The 22,883-nt window shown below is 38.3% G+C and overlaps 1 protein-coding gene across 1 annotated transcript in view; it reads left to right on the top strand.

Moving 5' to 3' along the window:
• LOC139715476 (sodium/calcium exchanger 2-like) overlaps positions 1–22,883 on the top strand; it is an 87,040-nt gene that overhangs the window by 13,669 nt on the left and 50,488 nt on the right. Inside the window, exons 2-3 of the mRNA XM_071627048.1 lie at positions 1,806–1,900; positions 2,444–2,494. Coding sequence (XP_071483149.1) covers positions 1,806–1,900; positions 2,444–2,494 — 146 coding nt within the window. The remainder of the gene's footprint in view (positions 1–1,805; positions 1,901–2,443; positions 2,495–22,883) is intronic.

Raw genomic sequence — 22,883 nt, 5'->3', positions numbered from 1 at the left:
GCAATAGATGCAATAATGTGCCATGGCAACCACTGAAAGAAAACAAGTTGAATATGAGGAAAAGATATATTGAATGAGGAAAAAAATAGATGAGCAGACAATAGTATTGTCATTGAAGGATTATTGAAGAATGGTCTACTGTAAAAAAAAAAAAATTATCGCGAATTGGAGCCAACGGCCTTTTTCGCGGCATTAAATGTTCACGAATTGCCACTGGCATTCAATGCATATAGTGTAGGGAAGAATATTACGTGCATGTTGATTTCATGAATCTTTGCTTGTGAAATTTGCGAAATTAGAATGCATGTGAACACTCCTCGTTTTACAGTTTATCTTAATTGCTTTCATAGTCACGTGGTTGAAGTCCTCATGGGAGAAAAAAAAAATGTATAATTCAGCTCCATTTATATGAAATTCAGAGTAGGTTGATGATGATATTAGTCAGAGTAAATTTTTCTGTCTTCAGTAAAATATCAATGAACTATATTCATGGAGATTTCCTTCACACTTACCACTGTTGCAACATTCTTAGCATCCAGCACATCAGACAGCAGTCTGAATATTTGTTATTCATGTATCAAATCATGGTGTGTGGATACAAAAAGTGCATGTCTAGGAGGAGCAAAATGCATGCCACCCCCCCCCCCTTTTTTCTTGCCAAGGGATTTTTTGACTGGCCGTGATTTTTGTTACAGAGTGCTGACATGATGCTACTGCAATAAAATTTGTTGGGTAGGAGCAGGAGAACAGAGGAGAAATTTAATCAGTTCTTCACAAAATTAAACGTAGCAAGAAGCCATTCAGAATGCTGGAAAATTTTGGGCTGCCATTTCAGGAATACACAGTATGCATCTAGGGCAGTATCTGTTCACCTGTAATATGACACCCACAGATTTAGTTCTTCGCCAGTCTTTTTGCGCAATCATTGAACGATTCTTGGATAGAGTGTCATTTTGCTGGCGGGGATGGAGTTCCATGAGGTGCCTGCCGCCAAAAAATCCAACCGAGAGACATCGTCTTCTCAGACTTTAGTTTAGTCAGTCTTTGTGCCCTGTGGCATGCTAATACCTTGTGATCTTTTGCGCTTTGATTTACTACTGACTGAAAACCAAGAGTCTTCCCAATCCTTTCTCAGTCACCTCTTGCACAAGCTAATAGGCATGAAATTTCAAAATGCATTCTATTGTGCGCAATGATTCTTTTGTTTCAGGTTTGAATTACGTGAGTGTTGGATTATTACATGTATGCAGTCGGGTCTGAGTCAAGAAACGTTGTAATTCCATTAAGTTTTGCTGAGCTCTCATCTGTTTTGTCCATGCAGCACAACTCTAGCCTTGAATTTTGTTGTCTTTTGCACAACTTTTTTTCTTCTATGCAAGTATAAATAGAATTTGATTTCTGTCATATAAGGAATTATCTGATATCATCCCCTTCTCATGACATTTACAGTTCATCCAGTAGCTCCAATCCATTGTGGAAATGAAAGAAAAGACACAAACTTGAATCTTTTTGACAGTGTGATAATTTCATTCATCCAATACAGTTTTCATTTATTACTATCATCTGTATGAGAGGATAACACTTTGTGAAATGAATAAGTTTCTTGTATGCATACAAACTGTTCTTATGAGTACATTGTAGAATAAGTCTTACTCTTATGTCCTGTTTGAACTTCTTAAAGATATCTGTGCCATGATTTTTCTTTTAGTTTGTTTTCTGATAAGGATTTTCAAGTTTGTGAAATCCATCCAGTTAGCTAACTACATGTAACCTTTCTTGTTTTGATTTTTGTTCGTTTTCTACAGAATGTGAGAGTTATAAATGGAGGAGCAAAGAAAAACACTGTTTTCCATGGGCCATCTCGTCAACTGCAGGCTTTAGAAGCCGAGAAAACCCAAAGGTAAGAATTCAAGCCTTGCTACATTTTTTTTTTCAGTAGAGAATACTGGCATGGCTTGTGGGATGATGATGATAAGGTTGTTGGGGTGGGGGGGGGGGGGGGGGTGTTCATTCCAAGGCTCCATTACTTACAAGAAATGAAATGTTTTGCTTCCCCAAAATCTGAAAATTCTGACTCCTGTAAAGATGATACTGATTATTAGATTATCAGCTTGATGGCTTTCCACGTAAATTGTCATACTGAAGAAAAGCTATTCATTACAAAAAACATTTTTGTTTTGTTTTGGATAAGAAAACATTTCTGTGTAAATTAGGGAATGGATTTATTAATAGACTTTGACAAACAGAAAAGTAGGTTGGATTGGGGGTTGGTTTGTTCTTGCCTGTGGAAGACACTGATACAAATAGTCATTGCTGATTTCAAAAAAAAATTTCCCTGTGACTGCACCAGTGAACCCTAATGAGATGACATAATATGCTATATTTGATTTCCAATTTTTGTTGATTTTTCATTTCTTCTTTCTTTTTTTCTTCCTCTTTGCAGCCAACTTAATTTGAAGACTGCTACAGAGGAGAAGTCAAATGGGAATGACATGTAAGTCTTTATACCTTATCAGAGAAGCATTTCAAATGTAATAAAGTGCTGTGTTCATATCTTTGGTTGAAGGGAGGCCGGGGAGTTGACATGAGCATTCAGTCATGTATGAATGATGGCGTATCGGTCCCACTCAAAAGCGTATTTCAATTTCCATGGACAGCTTCCAGCAGGGATTTTTTTTTTTGGTTCTTTTTGAGAGCTCTTCAAGCCGATAAAGATGAATCATTGTGGTGCTTTCATTGCTTCTCGTCTGTTGCATATTGGCCCATCTCTTTCTCATCATTTCTACGTTTATTTGTGATTCTCCTTGTTTTCACCCAATTGCCAACAATTCAATACTTTAACAAAATCTTTGAAAAATTAATCAATCATCATTATGATGGCCAATCTCACATGTACAATATTGATTAAAAGAAGAATTATGCAGATTTACTAGGCATAACTGAAAATAATTATTCACTTCCTCTTTTAATGGCTGTATTTATACATGCTTGCATATTTTTGTTCAGTCAAAGTAACAAAGTTAAAGGAGTCACAGTAAGATAAATGCATTGTCACACATATAGGAATTATATCCCAAGTTTGCAGCAGTTCCAAATATCTGATTAGGATAAGACATGGAAGAACAAATGCCTTAAAGTTTTTATGCCTCCCCCCAATAAGTGTTGCGACAGCCATTATGTTTCGCTATATATGAAATTCAAAAAGTTCTTTTTTCATATATTTTCATTTCTTTACTTTGCAAATATGCTTAATAAGATATCTTTGAACGACTGAAATGATAAGATTATTTTTCTCTCTCTTTGGCTGCTTATAGTTATACATTTACAATATTCATAAAGCACAGAAAGGAATCTTGTCATAAATAAGCACTTATCAAGTGCAGCGGTGCTTTGAAAATGTATCATTAGAGAGAGACATTTCCCAACATGTTTTTCTTGTATCTGAGCTATACTTATCAAACTAATACAAGCTGATTTTTATCATGTTGTTTTGCAAGCAACGACAGCATGAAAATATATTACCTTTAAGCTGATTTATAATGGAGCTATGTCATTATCATCATGAAAGGTAGACCTATATGCTGATTAATGTTTAGGTATAGGGTTACTCTGCTGTACTGTGATATATTGACCGGATATTCACAAGGGTAAATGCTTTATTCTTTAATATGCAATTGCTTGTGTGTGTATGTATGTGTGTGTGTGTGTGTGTGTGTGTGTGTGTGTGTGTGTGTGTGTGTGTATGTATGTATCTTTGTGTTTGTGTTTGCATACATGTGTGTTTGTGTGTGTATGAATGTTTGTATGTTTGTGTTTGTGTTTGCATATGTTTGTGTGTGTTTGTGTGTGTGTATGTGTGTGTATGTATGTTTGTGTTTGTGTTTGCATGTGTTTGTGTGTGTTTGTGTGTGTATGATATACAATATATGTTATTAGCTGTTGCTTCCTCGCAATGTATTTCTCTTACCCAGGGTTCCCCATCATGTGATGAATTGATGGCAGTGATATAGGACCTCACTAGGACATGATTATCATCTTTCTGGTGAAGGTGAACTATGATAGCAATCAAATAACGGGCTTCCTCCCCATGTTCTTTGATCTGCGCAAGGTAGCAGGTGGAAGTGTACTGTACATAGGTGGAACAGGTGGATCCGTGGAATGGCCACTTCATGTATTATGGAATTTTGCAATATGGCATACAATTAATTATGAAGGATAATAGAATTATGATTGGGCAGATGCTGTAATGGATTGAATTCCTGGGAAATATGAGGTGCTAGCTGTACAAAGTAGGCGCTTTCACATCAGCCCGATGTTTCGAAATAGCGCGCCATTTGATAATGTGAATACAAATTAGCGCGCTAATTTTATTGCTCTGATCGAGAAAATTTCTCGAGTCCAACTTGGGAAATTTCCGAAATAGCGGGATAATTTGCAAACTAGCGCACTGTTGATAACGTGAAATCGCCTCAAGAAATTAGCGCGATGCATCCCATCATACCTAGCGTGTGTGATGGCGATCACGCGGGTAATTTCTTTGAAAGCGCGTGCTCTACTGGTATACCCGACACTGTTTGCACATGCTCAGCTGTCAAATTACCTCAAAAAATTTCGGGCTAATTCTTTTCAGGCTGATGTGAATAGGAATGAAATAGCGCGCTAATTTGCGATCGCAAAAAATATCTCGAGCTTGGATTTTTACCGGGATGATGTGAAAACGCCTATAGTGATACACATTTCCGGGAATGACATACAATTTCAGGATTGCTTACTGATTGCAGTCATCAGAGTATGGCGTGGAAACACTATAGACCAATTTACTAACATGTGAAAGGCATTTTTTACCATTGCAGATGAAACCCCCCCCAAAAAAAAAAAACAAAAAAACAAAAACAAAACCTAGCTTTTTAGTGCTTCAAAATAGTTCTAAAATGTGAGTAAGGGATAGACGCACCAGTGTAAAAAAGTTGATCAGTATGCTGATAATAATCAATGTTATGTATTGTTAAATTTACAAAATGTTAACTGTAATTATAATAAAACTGTTTCTAGACTAAACCATCTACAGTTATGGTGTGATGAGAAAATTAGTGATATCTCCTTATATTTAAGGCTTTATTACAAACTTTTTGTATGATAGGATGTTTTGTGATACAACTGACCCACACATATGCATCAAATGTGACTGCTCCCAATGGTAAACAGTACGTTTAAAAAAAATGTATTCATGCCTATGTTAACAACAACCTTTCCTGGCAGCCAGAGCCTTTGCCTGAGTCTTGCTTGATAAACAACTAACATTTACAAAGTGCATTCCAAGTATTAAATGCATTAAGTTTGTACAGGTGGATGAAATGCTGTAAAAGTGGAAATTTTGTGCATTTTCTGCTAAGTGAATGTAGCATGAAAATAAGAGCACACAGTCTTTTTTTTTGCTTGTTATAATGTAGTATTAGTTTATACTTTTGATTCCATGGAATTGAAAACACACAATATTAAACTTAACTGGCCAAGCACGAAAAATTACTTGCATAAAAATATCATAGATTTGAATGCACTGGTAAAGTATTCTGTACAAAGAACTGCTGTAGATCTTGTGAAAAGTGACTTAACGTTTGCTGCAAGTGTATAGTAATAGCAAGAGATTTATCAGAATGCCAGGAAAAAGTATGAATAGTGTAAAATGAGAAATGTTCTCGTGCATTTTGATTTTGCAAATTTTTGCAAAAAGCCATGATTTATGAAATCAAAATACATACGAAAGTTTTCGTCTACACTATGTGCATTGAATGCCAGAGGGCACTCTGCAAAAATTACATGCTGTGAAGATGTCTTGCTTTATAGTATTTATTTCTCGTCAGAATTGTGGTGTTGTAGGAAAGGGTGCGAAATGGGGGAAAAGTCATCAAAAAAGAAATGATCTTTTGCTGATAAAATGGGTATTGTGTACCCCAATGTATCAACCCCTATTGAAATGTCTGTCTTACCCTCTCATATGTAGTAGATTCAGTAACTTATAGAGTACTTTATGCTGAATACCAGACCGCTATGGTCATTGACTTTTATCTTGTGGATCCAATTGCTTTGCATTCCGGCAGGTGATACCTGTTGAAATTGAGAAGTTTTGGTGGTGTTGTTTTGTGGTGGCATCAGTGTGTGAAATATATGTGTCCATCGCAACTCTGCCCACCCTATGGGGCTGTGGGCATCAAGTACATTACTTCCCCTGCGAGCTCTCTCACGATGTTCGTCACGACGTCATGCGATACACCCTTGCAAGACTGGCGGAAGAGTATGCACGATGCTTCTCACGTTGGTGCCTGGCACATCCTGAAATATTCATGTTGTGCGCAGCTCCTCCTTGTAATTCTATCCTCTTCTTCTGCTTTTTTTTTTTAAAGCGGAGAACATTCCATTGGGCAGCAGCACGCTCATGCTGACTCTATGCCAACCTTCGTTTTACCTCCATCTATTAGGTTCTATTAACATCCCTCATACATGTAGGCCTATGCATAGCATGGAGCATTTGGCGTTTTGACCTCGTAGAACTGGCTTTGCTAGTATTGCAAGGGGTGTCATGGTCATCTCGAGTTAAAGTGAATGATGGAAAATTTCAAAGTGTGAAAAGTCACTGATATGTTAGACCATGAAAGCTGTTCTTTAGCTAACCATGAGAGCAGTATTGGGAAGCTTTGACATTTAAATCATTTTTCTAAATATAATCTTGTATACAGGCAGCAGCACTGACTATTTTTCTCTGATTGCCCTTTATCAAGGAAACATAACAATTCATTTGGATTCGTAGTTGCCTGATCGGGCAACTGAAAGAAAGCCTTTTTTGGAAATTTTGTGGCCAGACATCAATATTTAGTGGCTCATGGGCCACTGGGCCTCTGGAGAAATTATCGTGTGATTGGGCAGACTATTTGCGTGAAAGCTGGATTTTTGAACCATCTGGGCATCAGATTTCTCTCAAAGGAGTAATTTTACGAAGTGCGTGGTTGGCCACTTACAACTGAAAACATGTACTTTGGTATGCACTATACATGTACTAAACAGAGTATCTTGCATAGTGTGTATCAAGGTCAAGGCTGTATGAAATTATGTCTTGTTTTTTTCTCCCTATAGGGCACAAATATTGTGGTTTGGAGCCATATTGGAATTTTGTCGTGGGCTGCGGTTTATATCGCCCCTTTGCAACTGATGTCTGGTTGAGGGTTTGGTGATGTCCCTTTAATGCCACCCCAATTCAATTAAGCTTAAGTGCTTTTGCGCAGCTCCATAATGAACAGTCCAAACTAGCAATTAGATAGACAACCTTGTTAACCCATTAACACCCGTGGATTGATTGCATGTGTTACTTGCGATTTCGTGCTGGGAAGAAGTGAAGATTATTGCATTTTTTTTTTTGCCCCCATAATTTATAAAAAATTGCAAATGTTGACTTCTTTGAAGATGGATTGCTCTTCTGTACGGAAATGAAAATGGGTGATTACAGCTTTAATGATGGCTGTTGTGATGGAACATCACAGGATACAATCCATGATAATAAATCAATGATACTTACGTTTGATGACTTGCTATGGCCTTAAAGGGAAGATCCACTCCAGTTCCAAATTGACTTTAATAAAAAAAAAGCCAAACAGATGCAACAATGAGTCCATGGAATCTATGGGATCTAGTGGAGTTCAGTATCTCTTTTCTAACAGGGATGAAATGAATATCGTGTGAAAATTTGCTGCCAATAGCGTACGAACATGACTTGTGATAGCCCACTTTATCAATGCCTGTAGTGTTTGAAGTGAGCATCGATGGTTCTTGCGGAACATGACAGGCAGTTTTGAATGTTGTTTCAGATGCTACCTGTTTGGTTAAAGAATGGCATCCAAATTTCGACAATGGTCATCTGATAGACTTTTTATAACTGGGAGATAAAGTATCCAGATTATATTGTATACAGTGATGGGTTTCATATTTTGTTAACTGGATAAATTTGACTAGGAATAACAACAAGGCCCTCATCGTAAGATTCCTATCAATATTTTTGGAATAAAGATGACAGTGTATATAGAGAGACTACAGCAGGGAGATGACTGAAAGAAAAAAGGAAGAGAGAAAGGGGGAAGGGAGGGATTATTTTGATAAAAACCCCATCTTTGCACCCAGCTCCTCGATAATCTGTTTCACGATACCCGATGCCTGCAACATAGACCCTTAACAAAACAGCGTATCACTTGTATGTATACATGCTCCACATCTGCTCATCCTTTTAGATTGATGATATTACATTCCTGCGACTATCTGTCAAAATTTTTGATGGTATCGGGAGGCCCACAAAGAAAGCAAGGTTTTGCCCCTCTACAATGTTCTGTTATGTTTATGTCTGAAGATGTTGTCACATCTAGGGAGGGGTGTAAAGAAAACAGTCATCTTCAAGTCTTGTCATAAACTGTTAACCTGTTGAGGATGGGATGATTTTGCTACAACACGCATTCCCATGACACTTGCCAAGTATACTTGGGACTCGTCCTCAATGGGTTTAAAGCGCAGGATGTAGAACTCTTGTCAGGGATGTCTCTAACTCATATGTTTCTCTTTGAAGGTACGGAACTTAAAAAAAAAAGTAAGGCACTGTAACTCTTACCACAACAAAGAAGACATTCTACCTGTAACTAAAGAGATACTTAGAGTATCCCAGCATTCTCTGGTATCTTCTATTATCAGCAAAATACAAATATACTTATACATATGATAACAGTGATATATTTCTAGAAATATGTTTGCTGTCATATTTGACAGAGAATGTTTGACCTAAATACAGGATTGCGCCTTGTTGAAAAAAAAAAACCCAACAAAACAAATGGGCATCTGAATGTCATGTTTGAGTTGTAACACAACTTTTATTAATATTTACAATTTTGTAATAATATCATATATGGAATACTCAAATCCTAATCAGCAATAGAGTAATTGTGATCCCATGAAAGTGAAATATTTGTTATGTTCTCTCCTTGGTTAGACACTATGGGATGCATGGGGGAACATTTTTGAGCGAAGAAATGGAGACAATTATAATAATAATTCACAATATTTATATAGCGCATTATCACATTTTATGTCTCTAAGTGTTAGCTGATAGTGCAGTATTCTTAGCTCAATGGCAGAATATTTTTTGTGATACTTGAACTTTTAATTTTGATGATAGAAGTGACAAAGACAAATTGTTGTGCACTTGAATTGTCACCAATATTGTATAAGTAAAGTAGATGCCTATTAATCTTTCTAGTTATGGATACACGATGCACATTTTAATGAGGTGTTACACATTTTGGTGCCATTCATATTTTCAAGGACAGGAAAAGTGAGCCAAACAAGACATAAAATGATGATTTGAGGGAGACCGAAATTGAATTGTTCCCACTATCCACCATCCCTGAGGATATTCAGATGGTACCTGAATTTGATTACCAGTTTAACACGAATATTTCTGATGCTTGTGTGTCCCTCCGCCTGAGAAATGGTGTCCGAGTTGTTCAGACCGCACTATCAGGGCATTGACCATTACGAAGACTGTAGCTCACTCAAGAGATTGACACGCTTGCCCTCAGCGTTCACAAGATGGTTAGACGACTCAAGTGAAGTGCGGGAATTATCATGATGGGTGTACTTGAAGAATTTTTTGCTCTTCTCATTCCCCCTTCTGTATACCGTTCCACATTTCCCCGTGCGATTTGACATTTACGGTGTTTGGGGGAACAGTTTCATCTCCAACCAAAGTGCGAATCAAACTCTATGAGCAGCATCGGGAGAAGCTCCATAGAGACACTGCACATGGGATGGAAAATATTTATTTATATTTATTCATCTGTCTATGTGGGGAAGGGGGTAATGGAAGAGGGATGTATGTAGTGTAGTAAAAAAAAAGAAGAAGAAATGCATGGATATTGCAAGTGATGCTAAGTGAAATGACTGCAGAAGAATGTGTAGGCGAATAGATGGCGACTGATTCATCATCGTTGGCACAGACAAAGTGGGTCTTCTGTCACCGTTGTCATAAGGGCCTACATCAAGCCAGCTTTGGCTAAGTGGCCTGTCGCATAGAGAAAAAAAGAGAGAATGGACAATCAGAAAAGGTAGCTTTTTACAAAAGCTCACTGCGAGTGCCTTTTGCATCGGTGAAAAGGTAGCTATCATCGGTGAATCTACGTGATCACACGCATGCCTTGCTTCAGCACATCTCGAATATGGCATGATTCCTGGATGCGAGAAGTCATCTGCTCGCATACTAGCCCCATTCACACACAGGAGTTATCTTTCTCTTAGCATCAGGGTGTGAAAATAAATTTCATTTACCCCTGTTCACACATGGACAGAAAATTGTAATAACTTGGCTGCAAAAGAAGTGCTTTGAATCTGTAGACTGTGCATGCCTGAACAACGACCTCACGGACCTAGTATGGGAAGGTGATATATGGGATTAAAAACAAGATTGATGGTTGTGTGGCATTCAGACGTGGGGATTTTGCAGGGGAATCATTACGAGAGTCAAAAAAAGTAAACCTGGACTCATTTTTACATCATGACACATGTAAGAGTTAACAGTTTTTGTGTGTACACATGAGAATTACAGTTTTTTACATCATGTTGGAAAAATCAATTAAAAAAAAAACTGTTTATTTCAGGTGACTGTGAACAGCGCTAGTGTGAACAGTGCTTTATGATTCACTGAAGGAAGTAAGAATAAGAAAAGGAAAAAAGAAAGAATGTAAGGAATATGATACAGCAGTGGTAGACTTGCAGCTGTAGCTATTGTTTTCTGACACCTGTTTTTCGTCTCACACCTGCTTTGCTGAATTGCATGGTGATGACACATCTATGCTGACACACAACATAGCAGGTCATTGTTCGGTGTGTTAGTTTAGCATTCTTACACATTTCAAGGAGTGACAGTAGAAAATGAAGATTAAAGCATTGAGATGGATGGATTTTGTATTGTTTATTTTGTTTATGAAAAATGCTGCTTAAAATGATGACTGCCATATTAGAAATCAATCAATGAAAAACTTCCCCCAAAACAGCGAGTGACAGTTCTAATGTATGTGGGGTTTACAACTCTGTGACATGAAGTTCATCAAAGAAAAATGTGTGATCACCATTAACTCCAAATTTAGGATGGCATAATGTACTATGTCACCCAAACATGTTTGAAAACTTTGTGTACAAGTGCATGTTCTTTGCCTTGGATGGATGTGTATTTTTCTGTTTGATTTTCAAATTTCAAGTAATTGTGAATGCATGATCAATGGGAAACAGGCACAAAACAAAATTGTGATGTATCTCATGCTCACAATGGCTCTTTTGTCCTGTAAACGGCGGGGTATGTTATGGGAGACCGCACCTTTTCTTTTTCTTTTCTGTGCATGAAAGGGAGCATTAGGAGGGATTTTCTCCTCTGAAGAAGTTCATATTCATTCTCACATTTGATTTCCCCCGAGGCAGAATGAGATCGGGAGCGCAAGGCTGAGGCTCTCCTCAAAAGCCCCTCCCCCACCGGTCGCTAAGGGGATTGAACAGCGTGTGCTGGATGATCGTTCGTGCGGCATTAATACTCGGGGATGACAGGAGCTATCAATCTAATGAGACAAAACATAAACAGAACTGTTGCTGTACAGTGCCTGTCAGGAGAAGTTTGGATTCTGAGATAATAACTTAATAACTTACATGGCAGGTGTTATATTTTGCTAGTTTCCTAAGAATTTTGTGTCAAAATTTACCTAAAATTCCTGTACAAATGATTTTACACAAGTCATGTGATTGCAGTTTAATTCTGCATGATCTGATATCAGTTTTCTGTAAGATGATAATGACATGATGTCTGACTTTTTTATGAGAGTCCCAATTTTAGAAATTACCAGTCACCAAAAAGTAAGAGAAACATTTGAGTGTATAATAACAAAGGGGACCATATGTTTTTGATTTGTTTTCTATCATTTTCTTCTGTGATCTTGTTAGAATTTATACACATTTTTTTTCTCTATAGATGTTTTCAACAACAGACCAGGCGATCCCATCAGTAAGATGTCTGGTAGTCATAACGCCGCAAACCTCGTCATCAGTTTGACTGGATCAAGATGTTCCAGATTAAATGTGCTAGTTTGGTTGCCGGGGATGATGTCAAGATTACCTCGTCACTCACGTGCCCGTTGTCCCGGGGAAAGATTAAGTGTGCCAATAATAATTCACCATCACGCCATTGTTGATCCAATATGTCGTTGACAAATGAGCTGTGCCCGTGTTTGAACAGAAAATGCAGGGTGGAGATACGAATGACGCAATACCGAAAATGGAACCCGAGAGTCATATTGAAATTTCCTTCCATTGTTGATTAACATATTAACATGGCACTGAAGTGCCTGAGAAATTTGTGACTAGACAACAGACAGGTGACTAGTGTACTTTGCGCACGTAAAAGTTATGCTTTGTAAGATGGGAGAATTTCTTGTAGTTAACTTGCAAGAGATCTATTTTATGCATCTAACTTTAGGAAGACATAAAGACAGGTCATTTATGTGATAAATGTACAAATTCTTTTTATTCACTTTTTTTCTATGTGTATTATTTTCTTTTTCACATAGTGTCTGATGTGTAGTTCTCTTTACAAAGACCGCAAATGTCAACACTGTAAACTTTTGGTGTGTGTACATTGCTTCAGGTCTACGCACGTGACTTAGGCACAACTGCCTCTATTGCTAAGCAACTAACCTCAATTTGTTAATTTGTTACTTACACACTTGTACCAAGTACATATAATTTGAATTTGAAAGGAATAAAGGAATGATACATGTATATATATATATATATATATATATATATATATATATATATATATATATATATATATATATACATATATATATATATATATATATATATATATACATATATATATATATATATATATATATATATATATATATATATATATATATATATGGTACACACACACACTCTATATTGTATTATATAAGCTATCGCATGCGAGGTACTTGAATAGTACAGTTGATCCTGCAGAAAATGAATTGGATATATAGCTATTTAGAAATTGATGAGAGAATATCTGAGATCTAATTAGCAAGGTTTGAAGGGGATTTGAAGTGGAATAGGCTACTGCCACCACTAAGTGATGCACACAGTGCGGCTGAATATCATCCCATTTGATTAGTTTGATTGTGATGGAAAGGCTGAAAAGCACTTTAGCCATTCAAATCCAGGAGCAGACAGTGAAAGGGATGCCCATTTCTCATCCATTTTCTCTTTTTCCTATCAAAACGGGTCCTATACATAGGACCTTGTCGGAGCAGAAGTTATGCCTATTGAGTAGAGGTAATAGATTTATCTCTTGGAGTTGATAATACAGATTGTTGATAATACATATTGAAAGGTACTTTTTTTTCTCTCTCCTTTTGTTTTGTTTTGTTTGTTTGTATGTTTGTTTGTTTGTTTTTGGTAGGGATGGCATTTGACAATGGGAGTTTACTGTTCAATGGAAACACAATTAATTTGTGTGTGTTTTTGATTGTGTATTTTGTGAAGTTGACTGGCAACTGGTAGTCCTAATGCATTCTGCTTCAACATGGGTTAGGATCAGCTGGAGATTTGTCTTAAGAAGAGGAGGAATAGGAAGAAGAAAAAGAGTGGATGAGGAGAAGGAGGAAAGAGGGGGAAAACAGAAAGAATGAGAAGTAGAACACAAGAAAGAGGAGGAAGAGGAGAAGAGGAGGAAGAAGAAGAACAGCCAAAGGAAGAGGAGAAGGAGGTAGTGGAGGAGGAGGAGGAAGAGGAGGTAGTGGAAGAGGAGGAGGAGGATGAGGAAGAGGAGGTAGTGGAAGAGGAGGAGGAGGAGGAAGAGGAGGTAGTGGAAGAGGAGGAGGAGGAGGAAGAGGAGGTAGTGGAGGAGGAGGAGGTAGTGGAGGAGGAGGAGGAGGAAGAGGAGGTAGTGGAAGAGGAGGAGGAGGAGGATGAGGAAGAGGAGGTAGTGGAAGAGGAGGAGGAGGAAGAGAAGGAGAAAGATGAAAGGGAAAGGAAGAGGAAAGAGGTATTGAAAGGGAGGAGGATAGAAGAAGAAGAAGAAGAAAAAGAAGAAGAAGAAGAAGAAGAAGAAGATGAATAGTAGAAAGAGGAACGGCAGTTAACATGTCTGTCCTCACAGCTGGCAGTGTTTACATCGCTCAGCTGTGGGAATGCTGTACTCTCAGACTGATCATGCAAAGAGAATGTTGGGCAGACTGTTAGATGGAGTCAAATGTTTTGTGGCGATAGAGTTTGGATTGGGAGGGCTCAGTGTTTATCCAAGAGGAAGCTGATAAACAGCTTGAGGAAGTCTGATAGGAAAGAAAAAAAAAACTAGAAACGTTATGTTTGACAGACTTATGTTGTATGATTACATTCTCTGTGTATTCGCTGCGAGCTCTTTCGGAAAGAGCAACAACCAACCACTTGTCGGATGTGAATGATGCGTCAAATGTGTCAACCTCAAAAGGCAGAACTGGATTAAAATGTGTCAGATAGGTGTTGATGTAATTTAGCAAGTCTCATGCATTTCTTGAATGATGTGAGTGTCATCCAACCCCCAACCCCCCCATTCTTGCAAAGTTCATAGTGTATGCATGGAGAATTTTAGCGATAAAAGAAAATTGCCAGACATTCCTAAAATGCACCTTTTCTGGAGAGAGCTTCTGGTGAGTCAGGAGATACTGCTTAGGTCAGATAACTTTCTCTCTCTCTCATCTATGCAAATGAGGCTACAGCTGGCAGAAATCAATCAGATGATACAATATGCAGATCTTGGGTACCAGAGCCGAATTTGGAGGTGACAAATATTGATGGATTCATAATGCAGCACTGGCTGCAAGTCATTGCGGGCAAAATTACACATTGCCTTCATCATTGACAGAACTAGTTTGCATAAACAAGGTTATACAGCCAGTTGATGACTGACAAAATGTGTACTATATTCTTGATGACAAAACATGTTTGACCACATACCGTAGTCCATGATTGTTGTCTAATCTCTCAATCACTAAATATTATGCCTGCTGCTTTGGCTAATTAGGATTTAGCATCTTCATCGATCCTTTCTAAAAAGGAAGAGTATGTCCATGGATGCACATCTGTGGATCCACAGAACACAAAGGTACACTGTAGCACATTTTCTTTTTTTCTCTGGAGGTAAATGCTGTCAAATATTTTGTTGTGACAACCGAGTGGCAAAGCCTGCTTTCACTGTCTGCATTTCTGACTGATGATATCGAACAGCAATTACATCGAAATCGCTTAGTGACATTTGAGATCGGTCAATTCTCCAGGCAGTTGACTTCACTTGCAAATATATGTTTAGCACAGTGATGGTGCGGCCATGTTAGACTCAGGATGGAAAATCTTAGACTGCCCCACCCATCCATCTGACTGTGTGTATCCTTCAGACTTGTAAACCTGCAAAATTGGTTAATGCTCACTCAGTATTTCTTGTATAAGTGAAGACTTAAAAAAAAAGATTGTTGAGGGTCAGGAAGGTAATGTTGAGCAATTCCGCGCTTGATGTTATATAAGGTGATGTTGTGTGTTGTGATGTATCAGGTCACAGGAGGGCGGAGTGAGATTTAGGTCAATTACCACCTCTAATGAGCTGTGAAGGGGAGGACTCAACATCACCCCGTACCATTTATCAAAAATTATCATCCCTCCACACTCATGCAATTGTCCATCCATTACGGTGCAATTTTAGGGGCTTGTTGTCAAATTAAAGGAGAGCATCACCTTAAGCAAAACTTTGGCAAGATCAACAAGAATACAGCACTTGATGTTAAAGAGACAGGTTAGTAATGCACATGCACAATTCCACGAACAAAAGGGAGTAATATATTCTTTTTTTATTTGACAAAGTGTTGAGATATATATATATCATCATCTACCATTTCATTGCTTCCTTTTGGATGTTCCAAGCAGTTGTGATTGTTATGTGGCTACAAGGCTTGTTCCTTAAACCCAACAATTTGCCTTGTACAGAAAAGAAAAAAAAAAGAAAATACATGTTTTTGGCTTATTTGCATACTTAAATTGACTTCTTAATTGATAATTAGACAAATACTGTATGTTTCAGACATGTCTTTGACATGGCCAGATCTCACCTTATGGTGTTTCACATTTTGTTTCCTACCTTTCCCATAAAAGTGTTGATTGTTTCATTTTTCCATCAGAGAAGATGGCTGGATAGCTCATATTCAGCTGCACTAGCTGGTCTTCAGAGGGGTTCACTTGGATGTAAAGGCCGGCCACTTCACTAGGTTATACACCCTGCTCTTTGCGATGAATGAATGAATGAAATTGGAACTTTCATGTGCGTAACTTGTGGCTCTCTCACAAAGTTTGCTTTACTCTCTGGATTAATTTGTCGAACATAACTCCATTTTCCACAGCCATTTTCTTTTCTTCCTCGTTTCGTTGTTTTGTTGCTAAGTCAACATCTGCCTAAGATAGCAGATTTTGATATGGGTTGCCATGTCCTTGGGACACATGCTGCAACTGGCCGTTGCGAAAGCATTGTTAATTTCAGACAGTGTACTCACTTTGCATCAATGACAAGTGTTCATCACTAATTGCCTCGCCATTTTAGCGCCAGAAAGGCATTACCTCATGAGCCTTTCTGGCGTGCATTCACTCCATTGTGTTTCTGTCTGAATTGATGATGCATTGCTCAGATTCCCTCCTGCCAATTACGTTAATGGCAAGTGAAATCATTCATACTTGAACACTGTGTAACATACTATAGCAGTGTGCAACATACTACGTTAACTTACGGTGTCATGATGAAACTACTGTAAAACCAGGAATGTTCGTGCATATTTTAAAGGGACTGTACAGTACTGGTTGAGGTGGGGATTCAGGTTTATAACATTGATAAGTGAGATAAGGAGAAACCTCTTATGAAATATGAAAGAGCATGTAATTTTAAGAAGGATTCAAAGTTTATTTGATGAAAATTGGTTTTCAAAAGGCTGAGATATCCAAAAGAGCGATAATAACAAAAGGCGACAGGCCACACCTTTTATTAGGATCTCTTTGTTTCACCTTGTTTTTGGATATCTCAGCCATTTCAAAACCAATTTTCATCAAATAAACTTGTGATACCCCTTAGAATTGCATGCTCGTTGACATCTCACAGAGTGGTTTCTGAATATCTCGCAAAACATTAAAAGCTAAATCCTCACCTCAACCCGAACTGTACACACCCTTTAATTTTGTGAATTTTGCGAGAACCAAGATTCGGGAAATTAAAATGCACACAAAAGTTCTTGTCTACACTATATGCATTGAATGCCAGTGGCAATTCACAAAAAATTCATGCTGCAAAAATATCTTGCTTTACAGTATGTAAGGATCTGTGCTTTCTCATTTTCCGTCTTTTTTGTTCTCTCTTTCATTTTCTCTCTCTCTCAAATACTCCAACCTGTGATGAAAAAATATAGTCTTATTTACCGATATTGCAGCCTCAGTGAATTTTATAATGCCACAGCCTTCAGTGAAATGAGCTCCTTATGAATATATTAATCATGATTTAAAATGCCTTATCCTTGAGACAGAAAGAAATGGCTCTCATGTTAATATCAATAACTTGCAATGAAACTGTTAAACCCATTTTCACTCACAACTGCAAAGAGACAGTGTGGAAAGTTATTCACCTTTTATTCTCCCAAGGTCTCCTGTTATATGTAATTTGTACCACATAATGTGTCAGCAGATTGCTAGCCATGAGAAAAAACTTCAGGATAATTTATTATTTATTATAATGGAGAGCCTAGGTCTCTGCTTTAAAGATCAATATTCATAAGATCGATATCATACGTATCTCATCATACTGCATCTTTGAGTGCTGAATTTTCATTTGATGCTCTGCGTTGAAATGAGCGAAATTGAATGGAGTTCAAGAATATGTATTATCATATGCATGGGTGTATGCAAGGGGGGGTCGGGAGGGTCGTACGACCCCCCCAAATTTTCAAAAGGTCCACTTTTTGTAAAAGACATTTTTGTTTTTCGAGGGCTTTTTACCCTATGTACAACAGGAAAAAAAAGTGACCAGGTGGTGTTCCAGCAAATTGTCAAACACCTCGTAAATTTCGTAACTTAGTTTTAATCTGCCACACCTTATTTCTAAGGCTTAAGCCGCACTGCCATGTTTATCGATTTTCCTGTTTCCCATCAGCAACTCATCGAACTGGTTGACTAGACTACACACTTACAGCTGGCTTACTATTACTGGCGCCTTACCAAATGACAACCAGCGCGGCCGGCCAGGCGGCGCAGCAACGCGCGGTTGCTTGGGCGCGCTGCTCCTTACTTGCTTCTATAGGTCACTGCCAAAGAGGTTCTATTTCTACTTTCTTACTACATTCGGAGGCAAAGTTAGGCAGGATTGACTTTCTCTGAAAGTATCGTCAATTCTGGAATACTTGTATTAAATGGTCCGCAAAACTTTTTACTATGTACTTTAGGAAGGTGTAGCTAGTCAGCAACTTTTTTAAATGCAGTTTTCAACTTACCGATTCACGAACTTGTAAGTGATGTCCAACACAGGTTTTATCACCAATTTTATAAATGTTTTTTTTTTAAGTATGCCTAAAAAGTCACTTTTGTATACACCAAATGGCCCCATTTTAAGATATAAAATTCAAAAACTCCCTACCGTGGGAGGGGGGACACCCCCCTCCCACACCCTCCCCCCGCTCGGTCGCTCCGCTCCCTCGCAAAGGTAAAGGTCCAAAAATTTTGATTACGACCCCCCCAGAAAAAATCCTGGATACACCCCTGATATGAGATACAGAAACTTGCATTGAAGAAATTTACCACCAACTGTAACTATATGTGATACAGGGGCTGTATTCTGAGCTGAAATGCTTTACCGTCAGGTATTGTATGTGGTTGAAGATGGATAAAGATGATCCTGTCTCTCTGAGCAAGCTGTTTCTTGTTTGGAGCACTATTTTCCCCATAGGCTCCTGTCACTTTCATCATTATCCCAACACTGTAAGGCACCTATTTATGTATACTCCTGTGCTAAGAGAGACATTGGGAAGTTAGTGGAATACCTTGTGCATGAATGTGTATGCCTGGCAGGCATTGAACCCAGGGCCTTCTTGTGTGTGATTCCAGAATCTTGTCTGCTACACCATAGGAGTCCACAGTTGTATCTGCTACATGACAGGAGTCCAGAATTTATCTGCTACAGTGAAGGAGTCCAGAATTTTATCTGCTGTATCATATCTCTCTCAAACATTTATATCAATTTTGAAGCATTTGAGTGCTTAGGGTTTTATTCATATTCTGTGCAAAGAAGATGCATTGAGGTTGTTGTCTAGAAGATCATGCGTCCCATGGGTTTTATCTAATAAGTGAGATGCCTGCAGTAGCATCACGATCTCTCCTTGTAGAATAGCAATGATATGCACGTCTTACAAAATGAAAAAAAGAAAAAAGAAGAAACCCCAAATGCCACGGTTTGGCTGATTTACCATATTCAACCGGAGTCAGATGAGGAAACCTAACCGCAACTTCAAGGAAAAAAAAAAACAAACACACCAAAAAACAGAACAAGACAAAACCCCAAACCAAACCCCCAAACATCTTCAGATGAAAGGAGAATATGAGTGTGATTAAGTCTTCCGAGAAGTTTTGCAGGCCTGGCAATTTTAGCAATACGGTGAGGGGAATTTGAGAAGTGCCTTTCCTTGTGAACGGGTTACCAGAGAATGTCGAGTGGATGACATCCACTGTGAGAGTTTGAACTCCAGAATCTGTAAGCGTGCCGGCTGAGTTTGGAAGATGCAAGAGCCATTGAGCTGTTAGGGATCTTAATCAATCTTCCCCTCACCAAATCAGACATCTGCTTGAGCACATGACAAATTAGAGACAGAGGTAGCCTGAACAATGCGACATAAATGTGAACGCACCACTGCCTCTATTTTCAGCACTTGAGGATGAATCAATAACATGAATTTCAAGAGCTAACTGTTCCCAGACTGCGGGCGGCCATGAGGAAACTGGACACCACTTTGCGGATTTCGGTGTGGATACGAGGAAATGTGATATTTGTCTCACGTACGCATCCACAGATACATTGGATACATAGCAAGAGAAGGAATGATGTTATATTACTTTGAGACTTAACCGCATGTAGTTGAGTGGGGTGGGGGGAAGGGGAGTGGTTGTGTGATTGGATGGGAAGAAGGGGGGGGGGTGAATGTATACAATGTATCACAACTCAAACTGTAACTTTCTGGAAATCTTATTCGTTTTTTCAACCAAATTAAATGGTGATGATTCTGAAAATGCTGAAAAATGCCGGTGCAGCATCTGTGTGGATTTTGTTATTATGGTTACATTGTTGTGAAAAATAGGGAGAACACTGTACTGGTATGATGCTGAAATATTTCTTTCAGTATCTAGGACAGCTTTTTAAAAGTCAAGCAGGTAATTTCCATCTTATTCAATTCCACTCTGATATTGCTTCAGGACTTGTACTTTAAAATTATCATAGAATGACCGATATATTTTCATATTGTTTTCTTTATACTTATTATATTTTTCCTTAGTCATGTTTTATGACAATTCACTGAATAGTTACTGCTGTAGTGTGTACTTTTTGCAGTTCATGTGAACATAGCTTTAATGGATAATATCTGAAATGATCTGATGTATGTTATTTCATTAGTAAGTGGAATACTGAAATAAATATATGCTCCTCATGTACAAAAATGCATTATCAGTCCTTATTTCACCCTTGCAATAAATAATGCATACATTGTAATGTTTGTGTAAAAGATTAATTGTAGTACAAATAACATGATGTATCGTGGGAACACTCTGTTCATATGTATCAGATTGCAGACATGAAAATTGTTGTCTGGACAAGGCAACATGTAAAGGATAAAGATGTTTGTTTCATTAAAGTAAAATATGGTGAGCAAATATTGTTATTTCCACATTTGGTGTAAATGGTATTTTGTCTTAGTGTCATGTCCCGCCATGCTCAACTTTGTAGTATATCATAAATCTGCTGTAAAGTAGAATAATTTGTGTAGGTGTACAATAAAGCTGCAGTTCTTCATAAAAGAACAGTGGTGTCCACAGTATGTAACCCTATCTTCATATCTTTTTCAAAGTAAGTGAAATATGACAGTGAGTAATCATGGCATACTAGGTGTAATGAGCTGAAGACATTCACAATCATACAATTAAATTCTATATGGAAATCATTAAAAAAAATTAAAGCAGACTTTGGGGAATATCTTTTGAGCATTCAAAAAAAAGTTATGAGACAGTGTGTAAAAAAAGATGGCTTGGCTGTTAAGGCTACCTAGTAGAATGTAGAATCCAGCTGATTTCTTAATCTCTGCAAGTGCAGCTCAATGTAGGCTTTCCCTTGAGATGGAGATACAGCAATAAGAAGGCTGGAGTAACAAGTGTGCACTTACAGGATGTCTTGTCTTTCGCTGTCTTTCCTAGCAGACAAAGCAGACAATTAGCCCTTCCAATGCAAACAAAACTGGCAAGCAGTCTCAAATGTATCTCTTTGCTCCTCTTCCTTTTCATCCTTTTCCTGTTTCCATCTAATGCCTCTGTAACAGCCTTGCCACTAATTGGTCTCAAAGAGACCAAGCTAACTTACCATCACAGCTCTCCTGGTTTCTCTTCTCCCACCTCCACTGCTCTTGTTCCCGCCCCCCCCCCCCCACCCCCCAACCCCTTCCCAACCATTTCGCTATAAATGTGTTACACTGAAAGAGTGGAGCTAATGTGTAGAGTAAACTGTCGCCGTGTCTGGGCCGGAGACTCCAAGGAAACGTTGCCCAGGGCATCCCATCCCCTCTCTGTCTAGCTCTTGATGGGATTGAATGACACTGAAGGGGAAAGAGCCCCGAGATGAAGAGGGTCCTTCTTATGCTAATTATCGGCGATCCCTTGATGCTCTACCTCTTTGTGAAACGGCAACGAGTTATCAGGATTTTGCTGGAGTGGGTAGGCTTTTTTAGCCTCTCAGACTAGCAAGAGATGTAGGAGGAAACTGAAAACAGTGATCATTCTTTGCATTGTCACGAGGATTAGGAAAAGGGGTTTTGAAAGTTTAGTTCCCCTTTTAATGAATGGCGCAACAACTCTAAACAGATTGTGCCATAAGTTGAAATGGGGGAACACCATGGTAATTAAGCCAGTCGTAGCCAAAAGCAAGTTTGTTTTGTGTATCAGTAGTGGCATTTTCAGACCATGATCTGCACAGGGGTTAATGAATACTGAAGTACAATAACAAATTTTGTCCAAATTGATCTAGTCCTTTTGAAAACAGAAAAGTAAACACCATTTGATGTGTCAAGAACTGTTGAATTGGTTCTTAAGCTCATCTGCTGCATTGTCAAAGAGATATTTTCACTTTCCAGGGTTGAGGATGTGATCTGTAAAATCTTAAAGGTCTAGTCATAAATGCCTTTTAGAGGTGTGTACATGTCGGTAATTGATGCACGTTGAAGAAATGTAGCTACATCCACAATCTTTGAATGTATTATTGTGTTTTTGAGAGGTTTCTTTAGGAGTCTTTTTGAAGGGGATTCAGTGTTGGGTGTGAAATCTCTTTGAGCAACAAATTTGCGTGCACCTGCAACATCGAGTTGGAAAGGGTAGATTGGCTGTATCACCTCTCTATTGACATTTTCTTTAGAGGGGATAGAGTAAACAGTTGAAAGAGAGAAAGAATGGTCGAAAACTTGCTATGGAGAGGAGTGGAAACGGTTGTCAAGTGATGGAGAGAATTATTCACGCATGTTTTCTCATCC

Source organism: Diadema antillarum, unplaced genomic scaffold (assembly GCF_040938485.1).
Source record: "Diadema antillarum isolate AM-2024a unplaced genomic scaffold, OU_Dant_1.0 scf00000049, whole genome shotgun sequence".
In the NCBI taxonomy this organism is placed as follows: domain Eukaryota; kingdom Metazoa; phylum Echinodermata; class Echinoidea; order Diadematoida; family Diadematidae; genus Diadema; species Diadema antillarum.
Note: the sequence above shows the minus strand (reverse complement) of the source record. Positions and strands in the feature narration are given on the sequence as shown.